The 19,126-nt window shown below is 42.0% G+C and overlaps 1 protein-coding gene across 2 annotated transcripts in view; it reads left to right on the top strand.

The window, feature by feature from the left end:
- LOC132996775 (fibroblast growth factor 14-like) overlaps positions 1 to 19,126 on the top strand; it is a 43,234-nt gene that overhangs the window by 12,339 nt on the left and 11,769 nt on the right. The window contains exons 1-3 of one of the 2 annotated variants that reach the window (XM_061067130.1): positions 6,659 to 6,851; positions 14,257 to 14,367; positions 17,277 to 17,380. In XM_061067130.1, the coding sequence (XP_060923113.1) occupies positions 6,659 to 6,851; positions 14,257 to 14,367; positions 17,277 to 17,380 (408 nt within the window). Of the gene's footprint in view, positions 1 to 6,658; positions 6,852 to 14,256; positions 14,368 to 17,276; positions 17,381 to 19,126 lie in introns of those variants that run through there. The other variant, XM_061067131.1, reaches the window with a different exon arrangement.

Here is a 19,126-nt window from a genome sequence, read left to right as displayed (position 1 = left end):
AAAACAATTCTACTTTTGTACTCGAACTTCGCTGAGAAAACAATGATCAGGACAGTCATCTTCATCCTCCCACGCCCAACATGTTCAATGCCTCCCTGGGGGTGGTTGAGCAGTTTTAGTGGTTTGGTGCCAGTTCTGTTCAATACCTCTGTCTTTCTTATTGGTGTGGGCAGCACTTCTGTCGTGGTCTGTGAGAACAGAAGCATTCAGAGGCTAAGAAAGTCTTGCCGTCTGCTTTTCAGTGCTACTAATCTTTTGGGGCTTGTTCATTGGGTTTATTTACATGATGTTGCTCCTAAAATAACTGTCAGTCTGAAAAAAAAGGCTCTAGGCACCATATTCAGGGACTACTCTTTTCCGCAAAGTGCTAAATTGCATATTGTTTGAAACCTTATTTTGACAAGGATAAGTCTCTCTCCTAATGGGACACTTGCATGTATTATTTTTTGCCTCTGAGTGGTCTTGCCCCATTCAGAGGAAACTGGACCCTTACCTGCACACAGACAAGTTCCTCCTTTTCCTCTCCTCAGGGGCTTCAGCATGATTTTACTGTTCTTTGTAGCAGGGCTAAAAAAAACACCTTAATAAATCCTCGAAGAAAATGTCCTGGCAACCTACTGACAGTATTAGCTTTAACGTGATGTTCATAATGTTTGCATCCAGGGAGGCAACAAATCATTATCAATCCACGCATGAAATATTCATAATAAGTTCCTTTCCCAGTCTGGTCAGGTCTGACTTGTCTCCAGTTATCAACAACTCTGAAATATTGTGTATTAACTCCACCACACAGACTCACAAGATAAAGTATTGTGGTGTGCTCCTTGTGGCTGCTCACTGCTGACATATTACTTGCAGTTTGAACATAACGAAAGAAAATGATCATTCGCGGAGGAATTGAAGATGTTTCCCATCTGCAGCAAATTCTTCCCTTTTTATTTTAGATACCTCCATCCCTCAGGCTAGTTTCTTACAAGAAAATTAGGCCATGAAGGAGGGTGTCTCTAAATCTCACATCTATTCATCCAGCTGTAGGTGTAAAATCGGCAGTCTCTGAACAGAGGGGATCTACTGTGAGCAGCCACCAGAGGCTCCAGATGAGAATAACAGTCACACTTGTAATGTTAATATTGACAAACTAGCTTCTGTCTTTATTAAGAAGTAAAAAACCTTGGCAACAGACGTGTTCATCATTTTTTTAGTGTCCCCTGGAAACACTTCTGTTCTGTTGTGAGTATTTGCAGAGCATTTCTTATTGCTGTGCATGTATTTTCAAACCTATGAAGATGTTTCCTGTATTTGCACGTAGCTCTCAGGGCCACGGTATGAAAGCCTCTCAAACTCCAGTTGAGAATTTACAGAGCAATGACATCAAATGAAATCTGTTAGTTTAAAAAAACGTATAGATGTAAAGATTGTCTGGAAAGAAGTAGAAACAGTAGGAGACTGAAGTATAGAGGATGAGTCAGTAGAAAGTGCTGTTCTCTTTTAGGGCCTCTAGAGGGCACTGTTGCCTCTGTATAGACCTAGAAGTAAATTGTTTCGACACATATGCAGAAAATCCTCAAATAGAATAGAGATGAATAGGAGTGTGTATGTGTGTTCCCTCAGGAGAGAGCTAGATGTTTGATGAGTGCATTTCTTTTCCATTCATGCACAGTGTGGCATATTTTTCTGCCTACGTGCGCGATTTGTGTGAGTGCTCTTCTGTGTATCTATGCCCGTGTGCTGTGAGGTGTGTGTTCTCTCTTTTGGAAGGAATGGACGAATAAGTAGATGGACGAAGGACAGGGAGCAAAGGATGTTCTTTTTGAAGTTGAAGAGCTGTGTCCCGCCTTCTGCTGATGTTATAAAAAGCAGCAGAAGAGATTAATTTTAATGTAAATGTAGCTTTGATTTATTCATAACTCCTTCACTTGGTCTGACCTGGATAGAGCAACACACACACACACGCACACACACACACACACACACACACACACACACACACACACACACACACACACACACACACACACACACACACCTCATACACGCAAGTGCACTCTTACACACTTGTTATTTTTCTTCTTTTCCTGCTGACAAGTGTGTAAATAGTCGTGTGTCAGCAACATGAAGGGCAAAAGAAGGAAAGCCTGGGATCCTCTCTGAGAATCTGGGTTCACCTGCTGTGTTGGGAGACGAGATGAAGATCTGGGATGACAAACTGCTGCTGCTGCTGCGTCGAGATGCATCTTTGAACTGACGGAATAATTGGAGCAAGCAGGCGAAGATTTATCAGAATCCCAGAACACAATGACACAGACATAGTCAGCTCCCAAAGACCTAAATAATAAGCTTGTGTCGGCATTATAGCTTTTTATAGAAGCAGGTTTTCAGTCATGCACTCTGCTATCGGCAGACTTACATAGAACTACGGCTGTTTTATTGATGCAGGACCACGATTAGTACAGTTATCTGTGAACTCTATTGTTAGACATGCTCTGGTGCCACCTAGTGGTCACAGGGGAAGGCATACATCAAACTTTGATACCTTGCAGATGTGTGCGATTGTGTTTGTGTGTGTGTGTGTGTGTGTGTGTGTGTGTGTGTGTGTGTGTGTGTGTGTGTGTGTGTGTGTGTGTGTGTGTGTGTGTGTGTGTGTGTGTGTGTGTGTGTGTGTGAGAGGACACTGTGTGTGTTTGTGACTGTTTGTGTGTGACTGTGTGGTGTGTGACTGTGGTGTGTGTGTTCGCTGTCCATGGTGCTGAAACATTTTCCTTAAAAATTGCTTTGACCTCTCACTGGCGTCATGTAGCCTCAAAGTGACAGCTGATTATTTTTTAATGACATCTGCTTCACTTGCTGCCCTCAAGTTCATTTTTGGATCCACATAACTTTAAAAACTATATATATATATATATAATAAATAGCACTAAAAAGCTGCAACACAACTACTTTAATTCTCATCTAATGTGAATGTGAGCAGACCTCCGTGACCTGTTACTATAATTTAAACATAGGAATATGAAGAAAGTAACAATCTATATTTGGATCAATAGGCTCTTTCCCCATAATGATTGAATCAACCTGACAATCGACAGGGAGACCTTGTATGCAAAGTTGACATTTAGGACTGACACTGGAGGGAATCATTCATCCCTTAAGGGCATGAAAGTGTTATATAAAATTCATGGCAACCTGTCTGTCAGATTTTAACACAATGGAGGGAATTCTGCTACTTGTTAGTGCTCGAGGAAATGTCACTGTCACCAAAGGCACCAGAGCAAATCTTTAAGAGCTACGAAGATCCATGAAAAAAAACTGTTATTTTAAAGGTATTGAATCCCAAGCCGTCCAACCATGCTGTACATTATTCCTTGTAAGAACAGGTTTGAAAATGTGCTGCCATTTTCTTTCGACATCATTTTACTTTAAAGAAAGAAAAATGTAATTTCAGTGCTCTTATTATTTGTAAATTTGAGACCTTACCTGCTGCTGCACTTAAATAAACTAATTCATGCTGGGCTTGTGAAATTTAGACAAAACCTAAATAAGAAAATAACCATACTTAATTTTACTTGGTCTAATTGTTAGTCCTAAATCTTGCAGCCACAACATTTACAAACTCACCTGACACTGGTGTTATGTCATGGAGGAAATGTGGGTGTACTTCATTCAGAGCTGCAGTATACGCTTACAGATGGAAAGCACATGTACAGTAGACAGACCCGACATGTGAGCCCAATCAAGCCCACCTCTTGCATTTTTAAAACCCATTCATTAAGACAGGCTGTGATGAGCTGAGTACAGACGATAGCAATGTGTGGGATGAGGTGGTGAAGGAAGCAGGTTTCGTTTTCCGCATTAGATTCCTCAACATACTGTATGAGTTGCAATCAGGCACAGATTCAGATCCTATCTGGTCCCACAAACAAATAAGTAAAGAAGGCTGGTTATCACAATGCTTCAATTACTTCTCATTCATATTTTATTTTCAGCTAGTTTAAAATTACTTCCTAACTAGAAGATCTAAAGCATTTACATTTAACTTCAGTCCTTGACATATAGCGAATACACTTTTCAATTTAGAAGGAGCCATTTGGCATTGAATATTTTGAAATGTACAATTTGCACATTCCTAGATTATGCGTTTTCAATTCGTTTTTTTGTGGTTGAAAACCCCCTCAATAGAGACAACTTATGATCTAATGCAGACTATTTTATATCGTACAACGTGTAGCTATTTGAGGGGTTTTACCTGGAATTAATGAATAGGAACAGACATGTGGGATGTCAGCAGTGGACGGCTGGTAGTGTGATAAGTCCTGCACTTATAATGGTGTAGCTCAGGTGGGCGTAAATAAGTGTTTCATTTACATGTATATGAATGTGTGTGTGAATAGCTGCATGTGAGTTGTACTGTAAAGTCTGTAAAGATAGAAAAGAGCAACACGAAAGTTAAGTAATTGAAACACTGGATTTAAGAGCAATGGAGAGACAAATAATTTACATTATAGCCTACAGATATTTAGGACTATTATAGCGACCACACATCCTGTATATGAGACTATAAAACACTATAAGAGCTATTGTACAGGTCAAAGTGGTGCAGAACATATGAAATATTCAGTTCCACTGAGTTATATCACACTATGTTAACCACACCCGGGCACCTGCTGCCGGTGACGTCGCCCCCACACCTCCACACACACACACACACACACACACACACACACACACACACACACGCGCACATACACACACACGCATACAGACACACACACGCATACAGACACACACCAGTTGTTTTTGGGAGTGTGTGCTTGGCGCGTGGCTCCAGCGGTTCCACAGAGCGCTCGCGCTTTCGTTCGTCAAACTACCTAAAAGGACAATGACATGAGCATCCGGTCATCTCTTTCAAAATAATACAGATTATTAAATATCGTAAATACCTAATAGGAATATAGGTTTTGTGTTCTATGTGAAATAATATCCCATGTGCGACTTTTGTAGACCTATAATGTTTAAAAAGAGTTTAAAAAGAAACCATTGCAACTAAACATCAATGTTGAACAGGAGCAAGGACATCATAAAAAAGGATTAGAAGAATCACGATAAAGGGTCAGGGAATAAAATAGGCTGACAAAGCAGGACAACTGTATACAATCCGTAAAGTTGATTTAAAAGACAAACACATATTATAATGTATTCATTTCCTATTCATCACTCTTGTGTATAGTGTCTATTGTTTATCTTTTGCACTATTCTCACGTCAATATTCACCATATGTTGTTTACTATGTAACTACATAGAGAGCTAAACTGGGGTCAAATTCCCTGGATGTGCACAATTACTTGACCAAATAAGGTGGATTCTGATGTTATCAATAAAAACAGCTTGGCCCTTATATATGAAAAAAGGGATAAACTTTAACAAATGTGTGTGATAGGGTATGCCATATTAGTATGAAAAACATAAGCTACATTTGCATTTGTATTTTCTAACATGATCTGGATTCGATTATAATTGGCCCCTTGATGGCAGAAACAAGTAGCAACATAACAGACATATAAAATATGGCTTAATAATAATAATAATAATTAAATTGTCAAATGGTGCGTCAAGGCAAGACAGTTTAATTTCATTTATAGAGCCCGTAAAGCCAAGGAGCTGAACAGCATGTAAAACAACAAGGAGGCAAAATATATTGGAAACTCGAAAGATTTTACGGTAACTATGTTCATATTTCTGCATAGCGACCAATTTCTTAAACAGTTGATAACCTTTTGAAAAACAAGAAGGGGTCCTAGATGGAGCTTTAACTTTGAAGGAGACACCGCTCAGTTTCCGGTGCTGCTCTCGGTGACTCGCGCTGGTTTCACGCAGCTGGATCGGCTGGCGGCGGCACGCGCGCCTCAGGGTGCACAAGTGGACGATCACCGGAGGAGAGAGAGAGGACACCGTTCACCGGGGGAGAGAGAGGACACAATTTACCGGGGGAGAGAGAGAGGACACCGTTCACCGGAGGAGAGAGAGAGAGGACACCGTTCACCGGAGGAGAGAGAGAGGACACCGTTCACCGGAGGAGAGAGAGAAGACACCGTTCACCGGAGGAGAGAGAGAAGACACCGTTCACCGGAGGAGAGAGAGAGGACACAATTCACCGGGGGAGAGAGAGGACACAATTCACCGGGGGAGAGAAAGGACACCATTCACCGGGGGAGAGAGAGGACACAATTCACCGGGGGAGAGAGAGGACACCGTTCACCGGGGGAGAGAGAGGACACCGTTCACCGGGGGAGAGAGAGGACACCGTTCACCGGGGGAGGCTCCGCCGGTTCCCTTCTCCTCGCCCCCCGACCATGGGGACACCAGGTGACACCCGGGCTCCGGTGCATTCGGTGGGAGGAGCGGCTCAGTGACAGCCGCTGCTCCCCGGCGGACAGACAGGTGAACCGGGACTTACCGACCACCCGAGACATGCTGTAACGTGAAGTGGGGGGGTTCATTCAAGACTTTACCGCGACCCCAGTGCAGGTATGGGGCTGTAACCAGGGGTCTCGTGTCTGCTTGTGTCCGCGCTCCGCTCCGTGTCCCCTCCGGTCCCCTCGGCTGAAGGGACCGGAGACGGGGACGGACACCGGGCTGTCTGTGTGACGGCTCTTTCGGCGGAGACATGGCAGCGGCCATCGCCAGCGGGTTGATCCGGCAGAAGCGGCAGGCCAGGGAGCAGCACGTCCACCGGCCGACCCCGCACCGGCGGCGGAAGAGCCCCGGGAAGAAGCCCGGTCTCTGCAACGGGAACCTGGTGGACATCTTCTCCAAAGTCCGGATCTTTGGCCTGAAGAAGAGGAGGCTACGGAGGCAAGGTGCGACGGGCAAACGCGCACACGCATGCACACGCACACTGGCACATGCATATTGAGAACCGAGAGCGCACGCACGGATACACTTTTACGCGCGTCCGCAATCATGGCTCCACTGGCACCTTCACACGTCCATCTCTCTCTCTCTCTCTTTTTTTTCCTTTCTCTTCCTTTCTTCTGTTTTGACACACACACACACACACACACACACACACACACACACACACACACACACACAGACACACACACACACACACACACACACTGGCATGTCTTGCAGTGCCCCACGGTTCAGTAGTTTTCAGCTACATCCATTATTGAAGCCACAGATTAGTCTGTCTAGTCTACTCTCTCTCTCTCTCTCTCTCTCTCTCTCTCTCTCTCTCTCTCTCTCTCTCTCTCTCTCTCTCTCTCTCTTCTCTCTCTCTCTCTCTGTCTCCTCATGCATCTCTACCTCGCCCTCTCATTTTCAGCTCATAATTCAAAATGCCCCATCACCAAGATCGGACTTTGCCATAACACCCCAAAACATGTGGGACCACAACAATACAATGACGCTCCTTGCTCTTATTTTGAAATTGCACTTAGCTTTGTGTGAGTCAGATTTTTTCTCTCTCATCAGAGTCTCTCCAAAATTCCATAATAAAAAATAAATATAAATAAATATGGAACCGAAGGCAAATTCACGGGTGTTGTGATTGTGTGCCATGGTAAACGTTGAAAAGCAGAGGCGATAAGTGCTGTTGTAATCAATTGATTGTGTGAGAAGCCAGCAGGTGACAGCGTACGGAGGGAGGAGAGACGGAGGAAGGAAATGAGGGGAGGAGGAGGAGGAAGACGAGATAGAGGGGAGGCAAACGTGAGGAGTCATGTTGATGGGCATTGGTTTTCACCAGTTTGGGGTGATGAGTGACGGCCGTCGGTGCAGTCCAGCTCTCTGTGGGAACTGAAGGTGATCTCCTCTTTTCGTCCTCTTCCTCCCTTTTTTTCAGTTTGTCACCTCCTCTCCTTTAATTTCCTCCCTCTCTCTTTCTTTTTTCCCCTCCTACCTTTTGCCCTCACGTCCTTTCTACATTTCTACTTACCTTCCATCCCTTTTTGTCCTTCCAGTCTTCGATAACATCCTCCTCCCCTCTTAATTTGTCCTCCCCTTTTGTCACCTTCCTCCCGACTGCAGATCTTTTCAACCCTTCTTCCCACTCCATTTTAATTTTACACCCTTCTCTCCATTTTCCTTCTCTTATTTTGCCTCGTCCTCCATGTTACCCACACTTCCTCATAATTTTTGTTCCTTTTATTTCCCCTTTTTGTCTCTCCTTGTCCTCCACCTCCTTTTGTCCCTCATCCTCTCACCCTTCTTTAACCACCCAATCCTCCTTTCCTATACCTCAGAGCTGCTCCTCGTTCCCTTATTGCCTCTCCTTCCCTCCTCTTTTCTTTTCCTCTTCCACCTCAGCACATGTTGCCTATAGGTCCTCTTTTTCCACTTTCCCAATGTTGTAGTCACATCATCTGCTTTCTCCTTTTCGTTGTGATCTTCATTCTCCTCTCCTCCAGTCCACCCCCATAGCTTAAATCTTTCCATCCCCTCTTCCAGCCTCATTTTACACCCCCCCTTTCCTTTCTTGTTGGGGGGACAACAGCCTCATCTCCTTTCCTCTCCTCTTCTCTCCTCTCCTCTTCTTTTTTCACCTTTCTCCGTCTCTCAATCCTCGGCTCATCACCTTCCTCCTCCTTTCTGTACAATTCTCCTTACATATACCTTTGCTCTTTTCATCCTTCCTCCAGGCTTCTCCCTTCTTTTTTTCATCTTTCCACCCCTCTTTCCAACCACTTCTTTTTTCATCTCCCTCCTCTCTGTTCCCAGCTGTGAGAGCTGCTGCTGAAAGCTTGGCAACGTCCACGATCTCCCCGCTCTGTGTGTGTGTGTGTTGTGTGTGTGAGAGAGAGATTTGCCAACATCCCCTACTGTCTTCCAGAGGTTTTGTGAAGGAGAGACAGACAGACCCAACTCCAAATGATGGGTAGCCTTCATTATAGTCAAATATTGTGTTCAATAATAAGTTCTAGTAATTGGCCCTTTTGAGCAGAGAATACATAGAAAGGATTTTACTCCTTCGTATGAACCCTGTGGTGAAATCAACGTCACTTCATAGCTGTGAACCCACGGAAAACTACTCCACCAGTCAGACTGCGAGTAGAGGATTTGATTGTGACAATGGATGGGATTTCCCCACCAAATTAAAAGATTATCCCACAAAAATATTGGCTTTGGTCACTTGGGTCAAAAAGGAAATCATGCTGCCTTGAAAAAATCCCACCGGCTGAGTCATAACATCGTGATGTATTATTATTTGACACACATGCACCTCCACATCAAATAAGGGTTTTAAGCCAAAAAGAGGTATATTTTACATTATGTTTTTATAAATGAACACGGATGATATCAGAAGATGAGGCATGTTCTGGAGATCAAACATTTGCAGAAGCTTCCTCAGACTGTGCGTCACACAAACAAGGACGGAGAGATTGAAATGTGACTGATTTCCGTCTGCGTGCAGCAAAAGGCAGTTTCTGTTCTCCTCAGACAGACAGACGCCGGGCAGGTGAACTGTTATTTCGAATAATAAAAGCAGCGAGAAATGCCACAGCTGTCAGCTGGAGTGATATTTACTTATTGCGTGAAAATATAGACTTTGTTTTTCTCATAGAAACAAAGAAGCCGCAGGAGTGTGTTTCTATGCTGATGTTGATCATGGATAAATAAATCAATACATTTTCTTGATAAATGTATTTGTCTATAATATCACTCATGACCAGAATATCCAATGTATTCAAATTTTGCTAGTTGGTTGGTTAGTTATTTAATTTATTTCATCATTTACATACACACTGTATGCAAATCAGTCCATATGGTCTCACAAGACACTAAAAACAAGATTGCAAGTTGGACAATATAACTTCTTACATATTAAATTAAGCTGCAGACAAAGAATTATCCTGTTTGAAGCTCTCCAAATATAATCAGGGATAAAAAAGTTTTCTTCTTAAAACCCAACTCAAAAAGGACATTTACTAGAATTACAATTAGCCAATTTGTTGTTGTGTCTAGTCCTCACCTTTTGTCATTAACTCGGTGTCGTAGAGATTTTGGATATTCCAGAATAAGGAAGATGAGGAATTAAATGATGGAGGACGAATTGAAGAATTTTTCTCTCCTGTCTGATGCTCTCCAAATATAATCCACAACAAAAGAGTTCTCTTTCTAAAATACAACCCAAAAAAAGGAAACTTTTATAAAATTACAATTAACCGATTTGCCCTCATCATTAAGATTTAGAATATGCCAGAATAAGCAATTACTGCAGGAGATGAGGAAGGACCAAAAAATCGTTGCTGCTTATTCATATCGATAGATGCAATTTGCACGTTTTCATGCACCTGATAAGGACCCCCCCCCCGAAGCAGAGATCTGCCTGAATGAAAAAGAAAAGCCTCTAAACATGTGATCGAAGACTTAAAAATTGTGAATCAGCGTTTTCTCAGGACAAGCAGTCGAAAGTATTTCACCCAGCCGGCCGGGGATCAACAGCAAACCAGAGCAAACAAGAAGAGGGCTAAATAAAACGACTTCACAGCTGCTCTGGTGCCATGAACCTGACCCAGACGCACAGCTAGAAAACACTGTTTCCTCCATCCCAGAAAAGAAAAACCAATATCTTTTTACATTAAAAAAGCTGAAGAATGTTATTCCGTGTGGGACAGATCTGAGGCTCCGTGGTTCACACAGTGATTGACAGGCTTTCAGTACAGGTTGTTCTCATGCCTTTCAGTCGATACGTAATCATAAGCAGGATCGGAAAATCCATATCGGTGCATTAAAGCTGAAGGCAATGACAATATGAGGTGCAGACATTTGATCATAATGTCTCATTAAGTCCAAATTATGTTTCGGAGTTTGTTATTTATTAGCTAGAGACATAAACAAACTGCATCATTGCGGCTATATCACATATGAAGTCCATTAACAGAGGCTAAACCTGATCTGAATGGACGAACAGTGTCTGCATTTTAACGAGAAGTCTGCCCTTTTCAGCTCCATGAGCGTTGGTCTCATCAGTAATCACTCTGATGTAAATGAGGGTAGTTGCTGCTCGTGAAAGGCTTTTGTTTGGAGAGATTGTGTGTATGTGTGTGTATAAAAAGACGAAGGTCTTCGCTGCATCGCTTGTATGAGATCACATTGTATACTTCGTACCGGGGTGAATCGACAGACAATATGACATGTCAAATTAGCGTGGCCGCCTGACGGAGACTGATTGAATCAAATCACATCATGGTGAAAATGTGTGTGTGTATATGTGCGTGTGTGTGTGTCTGTCTGTCTGTGTGCACTGTATGTCTGCTGGTCTGTGTGGATGGGGGAATACCCTTCCACTGGAACAGTCTGGAACCACAAGACTGTTGCCATGGCAACGTGAGGATGGGAATTTCCCTAGTAACAGACGGGATATGGAGATACTGGTAAGAATGGGAGCATCACCTTGACGACTGTGGGAATGTCACTGTGGCGACGGTCGTCCACGTCAAGCCGGTCTCGGGGTAAATGGATGAATGGACACGAGACGCGTGGATAGACGTGTAATTAGAAGATGATGCAGCAGGACAGTCCCTTTTGGAGAAGCATTGATTTATCATCCATTACAGCAGGGAGTTATGCAAACGCCTCCATTTCAATTCAATTTCAGGTTTATTCTTATGGCGCCACATCACAACATGCATTTCTCCAGGCACTTTACATAGTAAGATTAAGAAATTACAATATTATAGAGAGACCCAATTGTTCCCATTATGAGCAGACAGAAACTTTTAACAGGAAGAAACTTCCAGAACTGGACTGGCTCAGCTGGAGCAGCCTTAGGAGCAACTCTCTATCAAACAGTAAAGTTATGATTTAATGTCTACCGCCTATTAAACGTGTGGTGCTGCTTATTAAAAGTTTAGTACTATGTTTATTATGGCCCTTATTAAACGCACATGGACAATAACTTAATGTTTATTACTGCGTTTATTATGCCATCTATTAAATCTCTGACCCTACAGTTTAACAATGAACTTAAATTATATTTTAGCTTTTTTACAGTCACAGTTGACTCTTGTTTTCGCACAATAACAACTCGCTCTCTCTCTCCTGCACACGCTGGCAACTAAATGCCCGGTGGTGCTTATTAAACATTTGACCCAGGTGTATACAATACTCCAGTGTCCACATCATTTGAAACTGTAATACTCGTAATAGAAATGATAATTACAAATCTACATAAAGATAAATTAAGCCAAACAAGATAAATGAATATGTATGATATTTATTTTCATGTGTTGGCTTCTCTTAATAACTAATTACACGACTGGTGACTAGATTAAGATTTTTGATTATATTGTTTTGTTCAACCTTGTTTAGATGTCATTGTTATTGTAGCTATTCACAAATTAGAGGATTCCAGACAAAATATTAATTTATATTTGAGTAAATTTATGTTGGAACAATATAATTTAATTATTGTGTAGGCCTCACTCATAAAACAGATATAACAGAATATACTTGATAACATACTTGGCATAACAAGAAAAAGTTTTAAACTTTCTGAAGGCAGAGAACTGACTACACACAGAGCCATTTTTATATATAAAATTGAGGAGAGGTATTAACAAATTGCCACTGACATGCAGCTGCAGTAATATATCAAGTATTTCAATAAATAAAATGCAGAACTACGACATGTTTCAGAGAATTATGAGACAATAACGAACATTTGCAGCAGCATCTTCAGATAGTGCGTCACACAAACAAGGACAGAGAGATTGAAACGGGACTGAATTCAGTCTGTGCGCAGCAGCGGGCAGTTTCTCTTCTCATCCTGTCAGCTTTACGTGAATGAAAATGTACACTGTGCTGCATCGTAACAAAATATTGGAAACAACAGTTTCACTGGGGAGATGTGTGCACATACATCAAATGAAAAATCTAATGTTGTGATTTCATGTGATCTGCGCAGGCTCCTCACTGTGGTGGGTGATCCCTGCCAGCAAATGTAATTGCCGCCTCTCTGATCTAACTAGGATTTGTTGTTGACGGCACCACACAACATGCAAAAAGCATTGTGAAGGGAATATTGTCTGTTCCAGCGCTGGTTACAATCTTCACGGCTTCTCTTCTCTCCTTCTGCCCTGTTGCACAAGATGGATCCCTCAAAAAGACGGAAAACACCCCTTCCTCTCTCCCTCACGCACACACCCACACATAGAATTGGGTCAGTCTTGGCTTTTTATCTGTCTTTATGCATTAGGGATATTTTACACTATCCCCCTTTCTCTCTCAGAAACACATACACACATGTTCAAAGGGGATCCCCCCCCCCCTGCTGATGGCTGCCCCGGAGAAGACAAAATCACTGCTCTGTGTGGAGGAAGAATGGGTGTGGTCACATGTACGTGTGCGTGAGAAGCCGTATCAAATAATTAGTGTCACCAACCAACGTCGGTGTGTGTTTGTGTGGAAAAAGCGTCACTGGATCCACAGGAGAAGGTGTGATGAGAGGTAGTGAGCCTGTCTGTACCTGTCGCAGATGCTCCACTGTTAAAACAACAGTTGTGTCTCATTCTGAGCAGCTACAGTTTCATTTTGTTTTTATTTCATTCATTTCTGGTTTGATTGCGAGTTGCAGGAATCAAACAGCGAGCGGCAAAAATGAGGGCTGCTTAATTGTCTCGATATGAAATAGCCGAGAGCGCCTGCGTTTCTTAACTAAACATGAAAAAAATCTGTAACAACATAATGACTTTCTTCTCCTTGCAATGTGATTATGTAAACATCCCATCTAATATTTTAGAGAACAGTAACATCATATATTGTCTTCAATATATAATGCTCCAGACAAACAATCTCCAAAGAATTATCTACCTGTTAGCTAAACTATTGGTCAATAGCAAACTAAATATGACGGCTGCAATGCGACAACGCAGCTGCTCTTTACTATCAGTGGTTCAGAAATAAATTATCAGCGTTATTCGAGTGGAACAATGACGGCGAAGGAAGGATTAGTCCAAGAATCCTGTAATGGATTGGATGTGCTTGACTAGTCTCTCCAGAGGAAATCCCTCAGGATGCAGCAGGTGACATGTGGCCACATTGTACTTCTTTAATGCCGCACCGCGCTGTATCCCCAATGTGTCCTTCTGGGAATGTGTGCGGAAATTGAATTCACAGGACAAATGTGTGCATAAATTGTTCTGCAGAAGCTGACAACGCTTATTTAAAGTTTCATTTAAGCGTATGACGTCCTGATATGAAGTTGAATTCTTAAAAAAGGGGCCGTCTGGTTCTCTCTGTTCTGTCTGTTTTATATAGAACCACAGCTGAAGGGCATAGTGACGAGGTTGTTCTGCAGACAGGGCTTCTATCTCCAGATGGGCCAGGATGGAAGTATGGACGGGACCAAAGATGACAGCACCAACTCCTGCAAGTAGACACACGACATACACACACACACACACACAATCATATATTTACTATCATATATATATATATATATGTTTATGATAGTCTATATGCTAAGAGCTTGTAAATGGGTATTTCTCCAAGGTAAACCTGGTTAAACAAATAAATAACAGCAATTGTGTTTTGATAGAAAAGTACTGCTATTTAACTACTTTATTTACTCAACATAATGAGAAAAACATTTTTAATTAAGAAATTGGCAGAGATGCAAAATGTTCACTTCCTATACATCATAATTAATTTTCTGTCTTTTATCCACTCTTAGCGATTCAAAATCCGCTCATAGTAAATTAAGTTTAACAGGGTTGAATTCAGGCACTCAAAACAGTGGGTTTAGTTTGGGGAAATGATGTGGCAAGAGTGACTTTACATGTTTATTTAACATTTTAGTATATAATTTAAGCAAAAACCTCTATCCTTACTGTAAGCAAGGTGCCTGAATCCCAGAGATGTATTTCTGTTCCAAAAACAAGAGTGATTACTGAAAAAAAGACAAGGTTTAAATTACATCGTGTCACAGGGGAGAAAAAACGATGTGTTCCAAATGCAGCTCTCTGCTCACCCAGCTGCCCATTACACCACTCACTCTACAGAAAAGGGAGGATCTGTAATCGACAGCAACATATGCATTTGTTTTAAGTGGCTCTTGCATAACCCATCAATTCACAGAGAAGCTACAAACATATTGTACAGCTACCCCACCTACCATTTTAAGAATTCTGATATAAAAGCCTGACAGTCATTTTAAAGGTCGGCATTTGATCGACATTCACAGCATATGAAACCATAAAGTGTTTTTATAACGGTTCTGTTTGGGAGCAGGTAGTTCGGCTTCAGAGCGTTCCACTGAAAGCGACAAGCGTCTGCTCGGGGCATTTCATTTTTAAGGGTTTTTGTTTTGTTAGACCTCTGCACTCAACACAACCTTCAGGGAGGAGCCGCAGATGGACGGCGTTACATCAAATGTAGCTTTCGCAATATTCTAGCATGCAACTCTTGGAGAAAAAAGATAGTCAGTGATAACTAAAGCAGCCAACTCACTGGTCCAAAGTGTCCTGGTTGCTGTCTGTCAGGTGCCTGTTGCAGCTACGTCCCACTTGTGTACTATGATTGATTTATTTATGTATTCACGTCTCCATTTTGTCACATTTCTGCCACGGCTGTGTGTGCACATCAAACAGAATTTACTGCAACTCGCGCTTGTTGCAAAGCGTCACTTTATCTCGCCGGGGAGACATCAGCGACATTTCCTACAGCATTCAAAAGAAGAGTTTCTACCACCTCTAATCAGCCGGGTGCTCATCCTCATGTCATTGAGTCCTGTGCACGAGCGTGATCCCGCTTCAGAAAGTGTGATATTTATCAAGCGTGATTACCTGCAGGTGGATATATTCACATTTAAAAAATATCTCCTGCTCAACCCTGAATGCTGTTAATGCTCCTTAGAGAGATTCAGCAATAGTATCTGTGCAGCTCTGATAATGAGGACTCTGCTATGTGGATATTGAGAAAGATGCACTGCTGTGGAGGCAGAATACTCACATGAGGATATTTGAAAGCAAGGTATCAAACTCACAGCATGAAACAACAATATCTGTACATGCTAAAGCCAAAACCAATCCAATCCCTGAGATGAGGCAGACAATACAGCTCAAGATCCAATATATAAAGATGTGGAGATGAAACGCACTGTGTGGACACAATACAATTTTTTATTTTTTTCTATCATTGAGAGAATTCAAATAGGCGAACGGGCCAGGAAGATCAAACCACAGCCACAGTCTGGTAATCTTAAGGAAAAATCATTCAGAAGTTTTTAAATTTTTCTTAAGTCCCCAAGTGGAGACGGTGAAGATGAAACCTCGGGGGGACTTCAAATACATGGAAAAAAAGTGTTTTAAAATATGTATAAAAAGAAGAAGTTAACCAACTTTACCTTGGGATATTTGCACATTTACCCACACTGACATACAATTACTGTAAAATATTAACATCTTGTTTTTTTGTAAACACACTGGATATATGAATAGAGACAGGGCTTACTTTAAATAAAGCTATGTCTATCATAACACATGGACTGTCTGAGCTGTCCGCCGGCTAATCAATATGATGCTAAGAGGTGAACAGGTTAAAGAGCTGCCATTTCAAGTGACCATAGCAATTCACTATCTTTTGAAATGTCACAGCAGTGGACGGCGAACAATCCACCAAATTATTGTCCCATTTGAATATAAGAGGAGCTACAGACATGAATAGATCACAATAGAGGTATTTTAAAGTAATTATAATAATATTCAATATGCATCATTCTTTTTGTTGTTGTTTTATATGTTCTAGTGTAGCTGCTCCTCTATTGTTTGGTGACATGAGTATTTGCAAAATTTTCATGTCAATTTAATGTTAATTCTGGCTCGTTCACTCGCATACTATTGTCAGAGATATTTGTAAATCACTTCTGTCACATCATACTTTGATTGTATGGAGGTATAAAGACAAATTGTCTGGGTTTTTGGGTGTGATGAGAATTTCTAGCTAAAGCAGTGGGTTGAATTTTCAGTCAGTGTTCTGCAGGCATCTTCTTCTGCAGACTCTAAAAGCCCTGCAAGCAGCCCCCCCGAGGGTGAACTGCTTTATCACCTCACCAAACCAGTGGACAGCATTTCAGCGCTCCGAGCACACACACACACACACACAAACACACACACACACACACACACACACACACACACACACACACACACACACACACACACACACACACACACACACACACACACACACACACACACACACACACACACACTCACACACAAACACACACACACGAACAGACACACGTGAAAATAAATGTTTCTGTGTTTTGTCTCCAGCTCTGTTTAACTTAATTCCTGTGGGTCTGAGAGTCGTGGCCATCCAGTCAGTCAAGACTGGCCTCTACATCGCCATGAATGGAGAGGGTCACCTCTATTCCTCGGTGAGCACATGTACAAACACACACGTACACACACACATAAGCAAATGCTGGCCAGTTTGTGACATGTCACGGCGCACAGAGCTGTTGTGTTCGGCACGGCTGTCGTGGAGCTGGGCAGAGGCTGTATGTCATTCTTATTGCTCTGTTCTTTTTTGTGCAGCAGCCAGTCCTGCCGGAGGCTCACAATAATATTTGTTTTTGGGGAAACTGTTGCGCTTTATTGCAAATGTCCCAGGTGTTTGGTTGTGATCTGTGTCGTAAAGTGTTCCAGGATTTCAATAAGAGACAAACAGACATATCATCATATAATCTCTGGTAATTTATTTGCAACCTCCAGGAGGGAAAGATTTTAATAACATCAAATTGGTAATTTATTTTCACTCAATCTAACAAGTTGCTTTGCAGTGATTAAGGAAGAGAAGCTTTTAACTGTCTTGAAATAATCAAATTGGGCCAATTTGTCAGAGGGTGGATTCAAGATGTTTCCCCCCTGATTCCTTGAACATGTTCACTCTTCTCCACTCTATAAATATATTTGAAATTTAGTTAAGTTTAGCTTATTAGATTTTTAGAGGATTTTTAGGCCTTGATCTTTTGTTTTCTCTATCATTTAATCTAATCATTTAAAGTAGCATACTAACAACATATTTCCTCCTGCTTTCTTCTCATCATTCTGCTTTAAGGAGCACTGGGTGATTCTAGCTGCTGTATAAACCATAGGATGTTCTGTCCAGAGACTTGAGTCTTTGTGCAGGGCGGCTCCTGCTCTGTCTGAAGGACCGCTTTACTCCGAGCAAATAAAGGGAAATGAATAATGAGCGCTTTAAACAAATCTTTATCTAAATCTTAACATATGCAACTTGCATTCAGGCTTAAAATTAAAGTCAAATTTGTAGGACAATAAAATCAAGTCATTATGAATGTTGTTCCAAAGTAGTGGCACAGAAACCCAAGTGATAAATTCTTAAAGATCAATCTAGAAGGAAAAGGAAAACGTGTCCAGATAAAAATTATATGAACTTTCTTTTTTGTTCTTGTGAAACGCCTGGCTGTGTTTATGATTGAGGCAAGAATACAGAGTCAGAGCAAGCGGTGCATAATAACACAAGAAGATGGAGGTGGTGAAGAGCAAGTGGAGGGGTGGAGGACAGAGGGGAGGTGAGGTAGAGGCGTAGCGACCGACCGCGAGGAGATCTGCTCGAGCAGAATATGAATTATTTCCACGCTGACTCTTCGGAGAGAGTTCACACTCCTTCACTGATGTCTCTTCTACATCACATCGTTCCTCTTACCTCCCCTCCATTTCTTTGAGATGACAGGTGCAGGAGAGGAGTGGAAAGGAGGCGATGGGTGGAGGAAAAGACGGGGAAAGGTGATGGAGAGAGGAGGCGAAAGTATGTGGGTGGGAGGGAGAAAGGGAAAGGCAGAGAGAGGAGAAAAGATGAAAGGAGGGAAATGAAAGGGAGAGGTGAGAGGAATAAAGGTGAGGCCAGGACAATACATGAAAAAAAAAGACGGAGCGGGGAGAAGAAAGGATTGGGTGGGAGGCAGAAGAAAAGAGGTGAGAAAGAAATGGGACATGGAGGTATAATGAGAGGAAAAAGGTGTGAAGGGAGTAAAAAGGTTGTATACAGAGGATGGAAAAAGAGGCAGTGGAAGGAGGGAAATTGGTGATGGAGGAGAAAAAATGTAAAAGAAGTTTGCAGACAAGAGGAAAGAATGGAGATGAAGGAAATAAATGGTTAT

Source organism: Limanda limanda, chromosome 23 (genome assembly GCF_963576545.1).
Source record: "Limanda limanda chromosome 23, fLimLim1.1, whole genome shotgun sequence".
Taxonomy (NCBI): Eukaryota; Metazoa; Chordata; class Actinopteri; order Pleuronectiformes; family Pleuronectidae; genus Limanda; species Limanda limanda.
This window is presented reverse-complemented; position numbering and strand designations above follow the sequence as displayed.